Raw genomic sequence first — 17,179 nt, forward strand, 5'->3', positions numbered from 1 at the left:
TACTATAATTTTTATTTTCATTTTCATTATTATCATCAGTATTATCATCATGATTTTCATTATTATTTTCATTGTTATCATTATTATTTTCATTATCAGTATTATCGTCATTGTTATCATTGTTATCGCCATCATTATGTGGCGATGCCACTGTGGTGTAGTGGTCGGTGCACCGCACTTGGCAATGCAGTGGTCGCCGGTTCGATTCCATCTCGTGGCGCGGCAATTTAAACGATGCCGCAGGTTTCTTAACCCCCCCTCCCCCACTGCCTCTACCCTCCCGGCAGCGCAGAATGGGTTCCTCTGGGTTAGTCGACAGGCGTGTCGTGGGTTAAAATTTAAGTCTATCGAGCTCCCTGTGGTGGAGGTCGATTCCGTCAACATTGGCGTGAGCTGCAACAGCGGCGTATCCACAAACACGCAACAATCTTGATTTGAAGCTTTCGTGACTGCAGGAATCCATACTCTTTGGTTCTTTCGGTAAAGTCACGTAGGTATAAAATAAAATAAATCACGACGCTTGTGTTGCGCCTGGAACGTCGTGATTTATTTTATATTTTATTTAATACCTACGTGACTTTACCGAAAGAACCAAAGAGTACGCAAGCGCTGAAAAAAGAGTAAAAGTATTTCTGCGATCAGAAAGAGTAAATAGCAAAAAGTCAATGTTCGTCACCTCAACAGCCATCATACGTGGGTTGCAACCCCCACATGCGATGGTCCCAACAGGGCTCTAGTCACTCCACTGCTACCCGGCGGCCTCCCCCTTCGGGGGGTGGATCAGGACCGGACATCCACGAAGGAGGAGAGGCTTCACACCTCTATCGGATTCCTCCGGCACGAATGAGAGATTCTGATGCTGGTTCAGACGTCGTTCTCCACCGATGCCGGCTGCGGGCCCGAATTCAAACTCGGGGGGCTTCGTAGCGCAGTGCCCTGAACCATGGCCAGCCACCCAGTGCCGGTTTATCCTTGTAGCAAAAGTAGCTACTTATGTAATAGCTACTACATATGTAGCTGGGTCGATTGAATAACACATTCCTGCGGAGGGAGCTGGTAGGAACGTTGGGTTGCTCAGTCAATGGCCAGGGTCAACGGCGGCGTGGTGTATTCCGCAAATATGGCCGACTGTGAGGGCGGGCACGAGCCGGCGTGAGTAGGTTAAACGTTGAGTTTTATAAGGGCACCACGGGGTGACCAGCCCCTCCCCACCCAGCCCCTCCCACCCAGCCCCACCCAGCCCCTACCCACCCTCCCCTCTCCACCCTCCCCGCCTAGCCCCTTTCCACCCTCCCCTCTCCACCCTCCCTTCTCCACCCAGCCCCACCCCTCACATTTTTGGATTCACGACGGACGGACGGACGGACACAATAATTCCCTGTGGGCTGGTGGAACCAGGTGGTTCCTACCAGTATAATGTGAACGTAGTTGTGGCCTCCGGTGGCTGGAGGGCTCACGTGAACCCATTGCGTTCAAAATTTAACAGGGTGCTTCAAAAAATGTTAACGCATATATGGGACTATCGTTCTTAAATGGGAAAAGAACGGATAATAACTCCCCTAACGTGATAACACATCTAATGTTAATAGCTTCAATAAGTCAAAGAGTCTCCCACTTGTTCGCCATGGGGGCAGCACATGTATTGTGTTGTTGTTGCAAAATCTCAGAAACGTAAAAAAAATTTTGAACCACCCTCTATATACTCTCCAAACTCCATCAATCAGTACACACGTGATTAGAGATGAAGGTGGCCTAAGATTAAGATTTCAAAGGGCAGAGGTGCAGCCCTGCAATTTCTTGCTCACGCTACTGCTAGCGGAAGTCCCTCCTACAGAGAACCCCTCTCGAGAGTACTTTGGTCTACTCCTCCACGCTGGAAGCGGTGGTCATACCCTCGCTTCGTGCCCCACCATGCGTACGTATGATGCGCCCGATCAACTGTACAATGTTGAACTTCTTCTTGGTTCTTTCGGTAAAGTCCTGTTCTCCACCTGAGGACGGCTGCTTGCGTTGTGGCCGAAACGTCGTGAGAATGATTTTATTATGTTCTATTTGTATTATTTTATTATTTCCATTCTACGTGACTTTACCGAAAGAACCAAGAAGATGAATCCCTGCAGTCACGAAAGCTTTAAATCGAAATGTTGAACTTCTTTCGCGCCGTACGTAGCCAACCGCGCTAATTTGAGGTGCGGGAACCCATGCTGTGTGGACAGGTGGGAGGGCGAAGGGGGGGGGGAAGAAATGTAATAAACCTGCACCATCAACTACCAACGCTCTTGATTGCAAGTTGAATATTCTGGACATCTTTAAAAAAAAAAAAACGAAAAGAGCTTCAGAGCTCATTGGATTCCTCCGGTCTAAATTAAGCTTCTGTATCCCGATAGGTATGGTCTGTGTAAAATGTGGCAATCGTACGCAGAACGCCGTGCGGGTCTCCGTGGGGTACAAATGTAACAGCGTAGAAGTTACGACACAGCAGGACGATGAATTTTGCCCGAGTTGCCTTCCGTCTCGCGGTTACCCGTGACCGCCTGTCCGCGCGCGTAAGCGTCTGCCCATCCAGGCACAGTAATTAGGTTTTTACCCTTCATCTGGTCCAACACCATGTGAGACTAGGCTCTAAGAAAAGCTGTCTCGGGTGTGGACCAATCAACTTGAAGGACAGTGCATATCATTATCAGAGTTAAATTCCTCTTGATATGCAAATTCCTTTGTCAAGGCGCTCTTCCCCCTCCAACCCAGCTTAAATATACGCTGCCAAGCCTGGTGGTGTTCATTCAGACGCTGTCTTTCCGACAGACCTGTTCTTCACCTGAGGATGGCTGCTTGCTTTGTGGCCGAAACGTCGTGAGAATAATTTAATTGTTTTATTTTTATTATTTGATTATTTCCCTTCTACGTGACTTTACCGAAAGAACCAAGAAGATGAATCCCTGCAGTCACGAAAGCTTTAAATCGAAAATTATCAGAGTTGTTTCTTTTTTGTTTGCATTTTGACTGCTTGTGTTGTGGTTATTGCAAACATGATCCCTTGTATAAAGGTGTCAGTTTTGTACCAGTTGAAAGGGTAAAAACCAGAGGTGTGGACTCGAGTCATGTGACTTGGACTCGAGTCAGACTCGAGTCATGAATTTGATGACTTGCGACTCGACTTGGACTTGCATAACAATGACTTTGTCCCACCTATGAGATGTGGACTCGAGTCATGTGACTTGGACTCGAGTCAGACTCGAGTCATGAATTTGATGACTTGCGACTCGACTTGGACTTGCATAACAATGACTTTGTCCCACCTCTGGTAAAAACACATTACTCTATTTTGCCACTGGTAAAGGAGATGTCTCATAGCATCCAGGCACAGTCGAGACTAAGCTCGGAGCGAGCTTTCAGAGATCCGAAGAGAATCGGGTGCATTCCCTGTGGTTTGGTCATCGGCTGTGAGGAAGTTGCATCCTGTCGTACCGACGCGCTGCCAAGCTCACTGCACCAGACAAACTGAGGGCTTTGTACCCACGGGGCGCCTGACATTGATCAGGGCACCTGCCTGGACAAGCCTCGCTGACATGGCCTGACAGCCAACATTAACCGATGTTATTCCCTCGCAAGCAAGCATCGGGCAAGGCTTGTCACGTGACTTTCGACCAACTCGCGTCGACGTGATACAGGGCGATGTTGTTCGACGTTTTATTGATTCGTTGAATGAATGGAAAAGCTGATACAAACTGGCATTGCTAGTTTTTTACTGAAGAATTCACCTTAACCTGCGTCTATAAGTGACGTCTTGCTTCGTGTGAACATTGCGGGATTGATGCTCATCTCCTGTTAACAGCCCTGAGCCAGTGGTAGAAATGCCTAAGTCCGATGGCGGGGGATGAGTCAGTCCATAGAACAATCACTGTTGACTTCCCCACAATGTGGTACTGGTTTTGTCGACCCAGGAAGGAAGATGGGCGCCACTGTGGTGCGATGTTAATTACCTCACCGAGTATACAGGAGGTCGTGGGTTCGAGGTTATTGGGTTCGATCCCGACCCTGACACCTGTTGTATATTTGGAGTTTGCGTGTCTCCCTCCCTGTGACCGCGTGGATTTTTCTCCAGGGCCCAGCGGTTTTTCCCTCCACATTTAGAATGAACGTCGCACTGTTGAGCTATCATTTCATGTGGCCAGGTCGCTTCTGAAAAAGAGCGAGACACCTCAGTGTGCCTTACCATGATGAGATAAAAAAACACATTCATGCAGAGGGAGCTGGTAGGAACGTTGGGTTGCTCGGTCAATTGCCAGGGTCAACGGCGGCGTGTTATATTCCGCAGATATGCCGACTGTGAGGGCGGGCACAAGCCGGCGTGAGTAGGTTAAACGTTGAGTTTTATAAGGACACCACGGGGTGACCAGCCCCTCCCCACCCAGCCCCACCCCTCCCACCCCCCACCCAGCCCCACCCTCCCCACCCAGCCCCTCCCCACCCTCCCCACCCAGCCCCTCCCCACCCTCTCCACTCAGTCCCACCCTCCCCACCCAGCCCCTCCCCACCCTCCCCTCCCCACCCAGCCCCTCCCTCCCACCCAGCCCCTCCCTGCATGACGGACGGACACAATAATCCCCTGTGGGCTGGTGTAACTAGGAGGTTCCTACCAGTAAAAGTTTTAATCTTGACTTAAAGCTTTCGTGACTGCAGGAATTCATATGTATGGGTCTTTCGGTAAAGTCACGTAGAAAGGTTAAAAGAACATATCTACTTTAGGTTCAAAGAACCTATCTACGTGACTTTACCGAAAGACCCGAGAATAAAAAAGATTTTCGTTTTTAATGGGTTGAGTCGACCCCAAACAGGCGTTGAACTCACGACCTTTCTGATCGCGAGTCTCTTGCTCTACCGCTGAGCCGATTGCAACGTAAAACTCACGCGATAAGTTTTTTTTCCCGTTTTTCTAAACGTTTTCACGATCGTATCGTTACTCGCTTGAATTCTCTACAAAGTTGTATTTCCTGACAACACGTTTATGAAGTAACAACCTCAGTATTTGCAGTACCGTATAAGTTACGAGTAAATTAATATCAAATGTTTACTCAGTGTTTGCCAAATGGCGTTTTGGCACATTTGACAAGACAGTGCGGTGATTACATGATGTAATATTTTTTAGAAGCAAGACCCTCTTTGACTTAATGAGAATTCCGTGTGATTGACAGTGTGGGCATTGATACGTTAATTTACTTTGTCGGTTAGGCCACGGTGTGATGCGGCCAAAGTTATGTCACAGCACCCGGGCGCAGCCAAACAAAGTTTAATTGTTACTTGTGTAGTGAGTTCAAGGAGACGTAGACGACGTAGTCGGAGACACATTTATTTACACACCGGGGGAATAACACAGCTCTTGAAGGGGTAGCGGCCCCTTCACCAGTCTAACAGGGAGACACCCTTAGCGCTAGCCCGGCTAGTCTGCTCCCGTGGTCCTCCACTTGAGAGTTAGGGGAGGCTAGCTGATCCAGCCCTGGTCAAGCTCGGATCTCGGCACCCTTAGCCAACCAGGCCGACTCTTACAAGAGCATCGGCTCTGGGCTCTCAGGGCCGCGCCACTGGCTTGCCCTGGTCGGTCCTTAGAAGGACAACGAGCCAGGGGAGTCCCAGGGCCTATTCTGCTGGTCTTCGCTCTTCGCTGGTTAAGCTCCGATACTCGACCCCGAGCCCCCCGGCTCCCCGCCTTATATAGCAGCTCCCCCGCGAGGGGTGGGGCTGTGGGGGACCACAGCGCCACCACAGCCCCCCAGGGCTAACCGTTGCGGACGTTGATGTAGGCACCCTTACGCGTGCGGGCGCAACCACCCCTTGTGTGTTTGTTTGCACACCCGTAACACCTCTACACTTGTACAGAATCAGAATCAGACTATTTTTGTTTCCGCCCCCCGCAAGCAAAGCCCGGCTAAGCCGAGAAGCTAATTTCTCAGTGGCGTCTCTCGGCAGGCAGGCAACGTCAAAGTATTCCGCAGTTACGGATTTTATTTTTTTAAACAGACAAACTTAATGGTCTTTCGGTAAAGTCACGTAGATAGGTTACAAAAAACTTTACAAAAAACTACGACGTTTCGATCACAACACAAGCGTTCGTCATCAGGTGGAGAAAAACAGAGGGGTTAGCCTCTCAAGGCAAACTGTTTATAAACAGTTTATAAACAGAAAGACCCAAATAATACGAATTCCTGCAGTCACGAAAGCTTTAAGTCGAGAGCAATTATGTTGTAAAATTACATGATTTAGCGTGACAACCAAATATGTAACGCCTTGCAACTTGAAATCAGCCAGGGTCGGTAGATAGATTCAAGTCTGCTTTGAAACCCATCTTTTTAAAGTGGCTTTAGTTTTGGGGTCCTATGATGGAATGCGCATTATACATTTGAATGATTATTCTATGAGAGTCTGTTTACATGAGGACAGAGATGGCAGAATGGAGATGCCAAGAGATGAAGCTAGGGTGGTTCCAAACACTTTGGGGCAGCTTCGTGAAATACTTTTGATCCAAATTGTGCGTGAAATATGGGAATGATCAATAGACGAGTGTTTTAACGCACCGATAACACTGGTCAACATACTTTTTCTGGCATAAGGTATTCCAACGGTTTTAAGGTAATTTTGGGGTGCTGATTCCAAATCTGGCATCAGTTTTTGTCTATCATATCAGGCTTTTGAGATATCAAATATTGCATTTTCAATAAAAACTGCAGAAGAAAAATATTAAATAAATGTGGATATCTACATAAAATGATATTATAAACACACTATCCTAAAAATACAGCACCATATTTTAACACTAAAGCAGTCACTGACTCGCAACAACTTGCAATCATAAGTGACAGATTTAATTTCGGATAAAATCAATGAAAATGGGGTATGCCGATAGCATAAAAATGAGATGTGATAGAGCAAATCTGAGATCAGATTTGGAATCAGCACCCTGAAATTAGTCTAAAACAGCTGCAAAAGTCCAGGCCAGAAAATTGCTTTTGTTGTTGACCAGTGATATTCTTGTTTCAGCTCAACAACAGGTTGAAGAATAATTCTTGCCATCAAATGTACCAGTGAGCTGCTGCGTTTTGCTGCAAACTGCGCCAAACATCTTCAGAACATACAAATCAGGACAGGAAGTCGGGACGACACTGACATGACACTGACTTCCCGGCTTCTGTCTTGAAGGTGGCACTGCTAAAATTAATACCTCTTTCTGACAAGTCTTGAGTGCTGTAGAGGAAGGTCCTGGCCGTAGGAATGTGGAATTTCCACCGCCTGTTCGGGACCACCCAAACACACCGAGAACGCATTGACTCATACTTTCGCAACGGCCCACGACTGAGCCACATCAGTCGCGGATCGAAACCGCGCAACGGTTCCGGTTTGCGAATTCAGTTGCACGCAACCCGCTTGCGCAACCGGTTGCTCAGGCGTGGCGTAACGCCGAGGTGAGCACGGTTGGCTACGTACGGTGCGAAACGGCCCAGGCCATCGGAATGTGGAATTACCACTGCTTGTTTGAGACCACCCAACGCATCGAGAACGCATTGACTCCTGCCTTTGCAATGGTCCACGACTGAGCCATGGCTCCTCCCACCTTCAACCAGTATATACATACAAGGACTGTTTTCTTGGAATTTATCTTTACTTGATACAGCTATCGTGCTATGACGGTTCCACCTGAAGACGGAAGCTTGTGTTGCCTCCGAAACGTCGTGATTTTTTATTTTATTTTTATTCTACTTTTATTAATTTTAGTTGTCATTTTTTACCTACGTGACTTTACCGAAAAAACCCAAGAATATGAATCCTTGCAGTCACGAAAGCTTCAAATCTAGAATCGATGTTTCCAAGTTGCGACCCGCTTGCGCAACCGGTTTCTCCGGCGAGGCGTAACGCCGACCCCTCCGTTTCTCCCTCTTTGTCTCTCTCTCGCCGTGCAGGACTTCGTGTCGGAGATGCTCGCCGTCGGCGGCTGCCCTCGCGACCGCCTCCCGTGGCCTCACCAGGAGGCCAGAGTCGATTACCTGCCTCGTGGGGGCTACCACGGCCTGCACGCGATGCCCCCATCATGTCCTGCCCACCGGCCACGCTGCCCCTCCGCGGCTGCGCCCTGCCACCTCGCGCCCCCCTCCTACGCGCTGCCCGCTGGGATGTCGTCCGTCGCTCAGTCGAGAGCCGGGGTCATACGCATGGTGGGGCGAAGAGTCAAGGACGAAATGGTGAGTGGGTGAGTGTGCGCGTACGTGTGTGTGTGTGTCTTGTCAGTAACACACACGGTGGTGTCGTGGGGGGCATATGTATATATACTATATTACGAATGTACTGAACTTCTTTAGATCTGATTTTTTGTGTTTCGTTTGTTGTCCTTCCTCCGCAACCGCCGACTAGCACGCTTGGCGACATACGGTGTGAAAGAAGTTCAACACACAAACTTTGTGTTTAGTTTGTTGTCCATCCCCCCCCGCACCTCCGATTGGCACCGTTCCATACGTACGGCGCAAAAGAAGTTCCACATACATACGTACAGCCTTGACGTGTTAAACAAAGACGATCGGTGTCCTATCCACTCGGCTACAACTCCTCCACACCAGAGCAGCTGCGTTTTTCCTAATTAATATCTGACGTGTGGTCTGAACTAGGACTGAACGATTAATCGATTTCAAATCGAAATCGCAATTTGAAACAATGCGATTAGCAAGTCGCAAAGGCTGCGATTTTGAGCGATTTTATTACTTAACAATTGTTCTATGTTTGATTGCTGTATTTCAGTAAAAAAAAATAATACATGTTGGACCCATATCTAACAGAGAGGGCCCTTGCCGATAAACACCTGGCAGTTCACCGGTATCAGTTTAAGGGAGGCTGGCTCTGCTGATGAGTGTCGAAACTGGTCCAGAGTTCGATTGTGTATGAAGACAACGCTGCTGAAAAGTTCACTCCTCGAAAACCGCGTCGTGGCCAATGCGGCGTGTAATAAGTATAACCCGTAAAAACAAAGTTTTTCACTATAAATCCTTTATATGCGTGGCGGCTAGAGTCCTCTCGTCCTCTGGCTTGAGATGGCTGCCACCTATGGGTCAGATGATTGTCTGGCAGCATTAAACAATTGGTAATTAAATATTTAATTTTTCTTCCCTAAACAGTGTAAAATTTTGGAAAAAAATGTTTTCACGAAAATGTATTGTCACGCACAACGAGTCTGTGTGCAAAATGTCAGCTCGATTGGATAACGGGAAGTGGGTTAAAAAACGAGCGAAAGATTTGCACGGTCCTAAGCAAGCAAGCGAACTTAATATAAAGGATTTAAAAAATAGATTTTTTTAAATATAAAAAATAATACTGAATCCCTTGAAGCGGCATTAACATTCTTATTAGGCGTGTAACTCTTCGTCGATTAAAATTGGTTATCTTAACGGGTCAGTTATCTGGTTGAACAAGACGCACATTATTAATTCGTGTGTTTTCTTGAGCACTGTTACTGTGACAGGGGCCACAATTCCACAGGGCAACTGTTCTATTACATTTTCGCACACGAGGTACTCAATTTATTAACCACAGATTCCTGATGGGCTGAGTCATCGCCTTGCGAGGATTTGAACTCGCAACGCTCATAACTGTGGGCATCCGCGTTCTGACCACAATGCCACTCGCCAGGATTTTTTATGAAAGTACTGGATTCTCGTATTAGTACTGTCATAGGAATCCTTAATAACCGCAGGTGTTTTTAGTTACTGAAGCATCTTTCCGAGAACAACCACGCAGCAGGCGGTTAAACAAGAGGCAATAAATTGTAGTAGTAGCAATAATAATAAGAAATCTAAATGAATGGGTGTGGACAAAAAAGCCTCGCCCAATTTAAGGAATTTCTGGAAGAGCAGCAAGCCACGCTGGGGGCGAAGGGGTGGGGGTTGATGAGGTAGGCCAAGGCTTCCCTGGGGGGGGGGGGGCGGTTTTATTGAGGGGGGCTAGATTTGGCAACCGTTGATGGCTTGGAGGACCCAGAGAAAAATCCACAGGGGTCAGGGTAGGGATCCAAGCCACGACCTCCTCCATGAATGCACGTGTGTATTTTGAACTTCTTTCGCACCGTAAGCAGCCAACCGTGCTAACACCAGATGAGGCAGTTAACATCTCGCCACCTCGCCGCTCCAGAAGAGCTTCATAGCTCATCGGATTACTCCGGACTTAAATAAAGATTCAGATTTTGTCTTGATTTTAAGCTTTCGTGACTGCAGGAATCCATACTCTTTGGTTCTTTCGGTAATGTCACGTAGGTAGAAAAATAATAGATCACGACGTTTCGATCGCAGCACAAGCAATCGTCATCAGGTGGGACAACCACAGCAAGAAAAACTGCTCATCAAATTCCTCCGGCCTTAAATAAAGATTCAGATTCTTTATTGATTTGAAGCTTTCGTGACTGCAGGAATCCACACTCTTTGTTTCTTTCGGTAAAGTCACGTAGGTAGAAAAAGAATAGATCACGACGTTTCGATCGCAACACAAGCAATCGTCTTCAGCAGTTTTTTTCTCGCTGTGGTTGTCCCACCTGATGACGATCGCTTGCGTTGCGATCGAAACGTCGTGATCTAATTATTTTTCTACCTACGTGACTTTACCGACAGAACCAAAGAGTATTCAGAGTCTTATTTTATTTTATTTTACTTTTATTAATTTTAATTTTTTACCTACGTGACTTTACCGAAAACACCTAAGAATATGAACCCTTGCAGTCACGAAAGCTTCAAATCTAAAATTCAGAGTTTGATTCAATTTCCGCCACGCCCTCTTTGTTAGCCTGCCCAGTCCAGCTGCCCTCCCCTCCTCCTTCACCGACCCAGCCTCTGGATCCTGGTGCGATTCAACCGCTTTGCACGCTCCTCAATGGCTCCCCAAACTGCCCCGTGAGCGAGCCCTCTCTCGGCGAGCCGTCTCTGTGACTCACCTCCGTGTTGATTTACCACTTCCTCTCAAGCCTCAGACTATCTAGACCGGCGACCGGCTAAGCACATGCGCGTGTGTGTGTGTGCAGGTTTTGGTTACTGAGTACCTTTGAAGCGTAACTAAACCTTCGCCCCCCCCTCCACCGTCCACTCTCCTCCCCTGAAGATCAACTTACAAGATAGCATGACCACTTCCCTGTCGGTCCATGTTCATTGATTTCTATTTTGTATTGACGTGAAAATAAAAGTCTCACCGCTCTCTTTTGTAATCGTGATAATTTACTTACTTATCCAAGAAAGCCACAGTGGACTCTTTCGTTTTTTTGTTTCAGTAGGGTCCTGCCTGCATTGGGGTTTTATTTGAAGACGTTTTCGGCCAATTAGTGAGTGTTTTATTATATTATTGAAATTATGAATAATAATTTAAATTATTATTTCTTATTTAAATTTTTACTTTAATTATTTTTTCTACGGGACTTCACCGAAAGAAACAAGAACATGAATTCCTGCGGTCACGAAAGTTTCAAGTCAAAATGTTTTATTATACGTGTGGGAGAAAAAACCCGGAGCACTGCCGAGAAAAACCGGAGAGGGGCAACGCTCTATCCCCCCCTTCCCTACGCAGATGTAAAGAGATGGCGATCGGTACACCGTACCATGCCGCCTTCTCCTGGCGAGACGTGGGGGTATGGCGACCTCCCAGAAAGTCGACGGGCAAAGGGGGAGTTTCACAACAGTTCGCGCGGTGATCCAGCAACCCTCGCTGCCTCCGCAGTGCTGGATTACGGGCAGCCACTTGCGTAGCCACCGCGGGCGTTCGTGCCGGCAAGCGACGGTGGCTATGCTGGACGTCTGTGGCACGGCCCATGAATGGTATCGACATCTGTTCTCGGCCTCCACGAGTTTCAACTCGGGATGAAATCATTACCCCGAAGTGTCTGTCCGTCAGCATAGCGCTCGGAAGACAAAGGGGAAGCCGAGCATGGTGTGCCCATTGCGCTTTCTAATTGACTGTCGTGCCAGCCGTAATATTTGCTCGTTTGCGGCACTTTTCACAGCTAATTGCAAAGGGTAACCGGGACGAAAAGAAAATAATCATCACAATGGCTACGTTTAGCGGTGGTGGACGAGTGCAAATTTAAAAAAAATTACTTGCGACATTTACAATTAACACTGCCGGATAACGGAAGGCAGTGTTAATGACAAATGAGGGCCGATGCACAACATTAATATCATTATAGTGTATGTTTCTGTTATAAAGCAGTACTAATGACGAATGTGACAAATACGGCGAGTTTTTTTATTTTGGTTTTTACGTGTAAATGAGATATATTTATGGCAGCAGGGTGGCTTCGATGTCAGTGTTGAGCAAGTGCCACTGAAATTCTGTGTTCGAATATTGGCGGCTCCCAATAGCTTAACCAAATTAAACACAAGGGTAGCAGATTGATTGCCTTCGCCTGGTCACCGATGACTGTTATTACAAATTGAGTTTGGGTTTTTCCACTTATTGGTGGCGAAAATTCCAGTTCTGTTCATTCTATGAAAAATATACAAATATTGGTGTGACTTTCCACACGTTGAACATTTAGAATCAACATTTTCTCTGTAGCTAGCTGGGGCTGCTGGCAAAGTTGCCCCCTGAGTGTTGTGGAGAGAGGGACTCTCACTTGTATATATAGCACCGCAGTGGCGAGATGTTAAATCTCTCGCCTGGTGTGCAGGAGGTTGTGGGTTTGATCCTGACCCTGGCAATGCCTGCTGTATATTTGGAGTTTGCGTGTCTCTCTTCCCATGGTCGCGTGGATTTTTCTCCCGTAGAAGGGAACTAATAAAATGATGCAAATGAAACAATACAATTCTCACGACGTTTCGATTGCAACACAAGCAATCATCATCAGGTGTGAAAAACCACAGCAGCATCAGGTGTGAAAACCACAGCAATAACTTTTTTCAAATATTATTGCTGTGGTTTTCACACCTGATAACGATTGCTTGTGTTGCAATCGAAACATCATGAGAATTTTATTGTTTTATTGTTATTATTTTATTATTTCCCTTCTACGTGACTTTACCGAAAGAACCACGAATATGAATCCCTGCAGTCACGAAAGCTTTAAATCGAAATAAAACAGACTTCCTGTTTAACACGTGGGCTGTCGCGACCAACATCGTCCATAATACAGGTTCTCTGGGTTTGGTCGCGTAAATTTACGCGATTCTAACCCAAAAAAACAGACTTCCCGTGTGTACATGACGCGCTCGCAACACGCAGTTCGCAATGCGCCCAGGAAATTACACCACGAGCTGCAAAGATGACATTTAAGAACATGTGACAGCATTTGCAGGAATTTGACATGGTGCGTTTGGATCGAGCCGTAACCAACATTTCAAACTTCTAATATATAGAATGTATAAAAATGACTCTTAAGTAAATACCCAATTTTCATGTTAGCGTCTCAATGTGCCATCATCTGAGTGAGTAAATTACTGTAATTATCACTGTTTCCTTGTGCTCTGGATTACATGTTTTCCTAGATTTTTAAACTGAAGTTGACGGTGTGTGTTTATCACCTAAAGAACACGCGGGTTGGAGTCTTGTTAGTTTACCACGTAGGCTTTCGCGACCAGTATCATTCATAATAAAGGCTTCTTTCGATGTAAAGCTTTCATGACTGCAAGGATTCATCTTCTTGGTTCTTTCGGTAAAGTCACGTAGAAGGGAAATAATAAAATAATGAAAATAAAACATAATAAAATACAATTCTCACGACGTTTCGGCCACAACGCAAGCGGAGGAGGATGGTTTTATTTTTATTATTTTATTATTTCCCTTCTACGTGACTTTACCGAAAGAACCAAGAAGATTAAAGGCTTCATTATGGAGTCTGGTTGTTCTTCAGTGCCATCCTCCGGAAAATGCTTCTCCATAGCAATACACTTCCACTTTCCGACCTAGCAGATAGAACACAACCGGCGGTGCATAGATAATCTTCCACGAGACATCTCTCCCAATTTAAAAACCGTGTGCATGATTCAATAACTCCTGCAAAATGTCTCACCAAAGCCACACGTTATTCTCCAGAGTACCAAAAAGAACCACGTTTGGTTATTTTATTTTTCTCCAAATGACTCCAAACTTTGGGATGCATCCTCCTTACCGGCGCGTCCTATAAAACTGTGGAAATCCGCCAAGCGTAATGCACGGAGTGTACAGTGCAGTAAATGCGTTGGATATTTTGTCTGGGCACGTGCCATCTTACCGCATGTAACACAATAGAGGTGTCTGTGAGTCAGAGGGCAGTGTCTTTATGCCGACCTCAGCGATACGCTGCTGACACGACAGTAACACTGGCGATTTGCACGGGAAACTTGAAGTCGCTTTCCCCCCCCCCCCCCTCCTTCGACGTCGCTTTCGAGTATGCAGGCTGCGCAACTGCAACCAGGGCCGGATTTAACGAAGGGGCTCTCGGGACCTCGGATTTTGAGGGGGTTCTCAAAAATATATGGAGTTGCGCGTTACAATAGTTCGGGCCGCAATACTGCGGGCGCTGTGATACGCCCCATAGGTAATTGGATGTTTCGCAGAATTTATACGTGTACACCTTTAGGACGACCTCTATTGACTCCCCCCGCAATGTGGTATCCATTTTATCGACCACGGAGGGATGATGGGCTGAGGCAACCGCCAACCGGGATTTGAACTCGCTGCCTTTGCGATTCGCGAGTCGCTCTCTTGCAGGCCAGATGCCGAGTCACCGCGTGTGCCGCACGGGGACAGCTGCCACTCGATGGGGGTGGGGGTGGGCAAGGTAGTGAGTGCCCTTTCAAACATTTTTTCAGATGAGATGCGATTGAATGCGCTTGGAGAGATGCCCCGGTGAGGCGCGGGGCGTCTCTATCGAAAACAAATCGTCACCATCGTTGAGCGAAGGGGTGCGAGTGAGCGTCGATAGATTAATTCATTCGCTCACCACCCCCCCTCCCGCCCCCCTCTGTGTGTGTGTGTCGGTGTTCGTGGCAGCTGAGCCCGGAGGAGATGGACAGACGGCGGCAGAGGAGGGAGCGCAACAAGGTGGCGGCCGCACGATGCCGGAACCGGCGGCGCGAACTCACCGACAGGCTACAGGCGGTAAGCCCACGGGTAGCCTGCACGCGCCGTTAGGGGCCGTCCATAAATGACGTCACGCACCTAGGGGGGGGTGGGTTAGACATTTGTGACGATGTGTGACGATGGGGGGGGGGGGGTTGAGAAATGTGACGTCACATCAAAATGCGCAACTTTAAATAAATCTAGACAACACGTTCTACTTAATTAAACAGACTTTGTAATAAATGTTTTCTCCTACAACATCAGAGTGCAGCGCCACATTAAATACGCACTACAATGACAATAGTTTAAAGCGATTTGAAGCATGTTTTATATTTTTTTTGGGGGGGCAGAGCTTAGTGACGTCATATTTGAGGGGGGGGTCTGACTTTTCGTGACGCCGTGTGACGACGGGGGGGGGGGGTCAAAAATCGTCCAAAATCGCGTGACGTCATTTATGGACGGCCCCTCAGTGCAAGCGCTGTTCGCGAGCGCCTACGGAGTGCCCGGCACAGCTCGTGAGGGTGCGCGGTGTAACCGGCACCGCGCCCAGTTCGCGCCGACGTTCGCGCGCCGATTCGACGCAGGGGGAAGGCCCACGAAGGGGTGCAGATATTCTCCGCTGAGGTTGGCCGTGAGCGGGAATCGAACTCGGGATTTCGCTAATAACCACGCGGCCGCTCTCAATCGCCCGTGCGCGCGCACACGCACGCGCAGCAACGGCTTTCATTTGGCACGGAGAGGCGGTGGGGTCGGGGTGAGCGGTCAAGGCAGGTCACGGGAAAGATCTAATTGCTGAAAAAAACCGGGGATGACACGCCAATAACGCCACGTGCATGCACGGACGCACACACGAACGTGATTGCGGCATTTCCACCAAAGGCTTAGCAGGGAGGGCAGCCGACGTGCGATGAGACGCCGGGCCGACATTCTGGCACCTCCGGGAGACACCGGGCGTATCGTTCTGAAAACCCAAAAAGTCTTTACATTTGCAGGAGACGGACAAACTGGAGGACGAGAGGTCGGAGCTGCAGATAAAGATCGCGGAGCTGAGGAAGGAGAAGGAGCGACTGCAGTTCGTGCTCGACGCTCACGAGCACACGTGCAAGGTGTCGCCCGAGCGACCGCCGTCCCAGGCGAAACCCCACGACGCCGGACGGGGGCCCGGTCACATCAACCTCAGGAGCGGCAGCGGCGACGGCAGCGACGACAACGACGACGGCGGCAGGGAACGCGTTGCCGGAATCTCCGTCGCTGACGTCCACCACCACCACCAGCTCGGCATCGGAGGCGACAGTTTCGACGGAAAAAGTAAAGTGGCAGGCGAAGTGGCGCAGTGTTCGCGCGCTCCGCCGAGAGCGCTCGTTCGGCCCGCGCCGGGCTTGCGGACTCAAGCGGGCGGGTACGGCACCGGCAGCACCAGCAGCAGCAGCTTACGAGCTCACGCGGGACAAAAGGCCGCACGCGGCCGCCCGCGGCCGGTGCCCATGATCGCAATCTCGACGGGAGACGCGGCCGAGTCGGAGGAGCCGCTGAACACGCCCCTTGTGAGCACCACGCCGTCGCTCCTGGCGGGCGTCGGCACCGGGCCGCCGGCCAGCGTGTTCACCTACCCGGCCGCGGGCGCGGGCGCCCCGGGGGGGTTCCCGGCCACGCGCCCGTACTCCGCGGGGGCCTCGGCGGACGGGGGCTGCGCGTCGGGAGAGGGCGCCACGTGCGCCACCGCCCACCGCCGCAGCAGCAGCGGCGGCGAGCAGTCGTCCTCCGAGTCGCTCAGCTCTCCCACGCTGCTCGCGCTTTAGGCACGACCTCACCACCTCCCGCTTGTGCTCTGCTGTCAGGACGGCTGGGGTTCGGCGGGGAGGGGATGGGGGAGTTGGAGGGGGGGGAGGCGCGGGCGGAAAAGGAGCAGTCTGCCCCTCGCACGAAAGAAGGGCCACCGACGACGAGTGAGTTTTTTTGTCGCCGATGGATTAGGAGGCTCCGAAAGGCGAGATCCGCCAGGGGCCTCCAGCCTCGGGCCTCCGGGAACCTCTGGGCAGCACTGCTTGGGCTGGCTGGGCCTGTGGCTCAGCTGTGCCGGGTGGCCTCCGCGTTTGGCTGTGATCGTCTGCGTGCAAGCGTTTGACCCGCGGCG

At 49.1% G+C, this 17,179-nt stretch overlaps 1 protein-coding gene across 1 annotated transcript in view; it reads left to right on the plus strand.

The window, feature by feature from the left end:
* Window positions 1–16,878, plus strand: part of LOC144734648 (protein c-Fos-like) — a 33,872-nt gene extending 16,994 nt beyond the window's left edge. Inside the window, exons 2-4 of the mRNA XM_078616923.1 lie at window positions 7,950–8,228; window positions 14,977–15,084; window positions 16,038–16,878. Coding sequence (XP_078473049.1) covers window positions 7,950–8,228; window positions 14,977–15,084; window positions 16,038–16,844 — 1,194 coding nt within the window. The 3' untranslated portion in view covers window positions 16,845–16,878. The remainder of the gene's footprint in view (window positions 1–7,949; window positions 8,229–14,976; window positions 15,085–16,037) is intronic.
* Window positions 16,879–17,179: the final 301 nt, after the last annotated feature.

The sequence above is a fragment of the Lampetra planeri genome, chromosome 52, assembly GCF_965212315.1.
Source record: "Lampetra planeri chromosome 52, kcLamPlan1.2.h2, whole genome shotgun sequence".
Taxonomy (NCBI): Eukaryota; Metazoa; Chordata; class Hyperoartia; order Petromyzontiformes; family Petromyzontidae; genus Lampetra; species Lampetra planeri.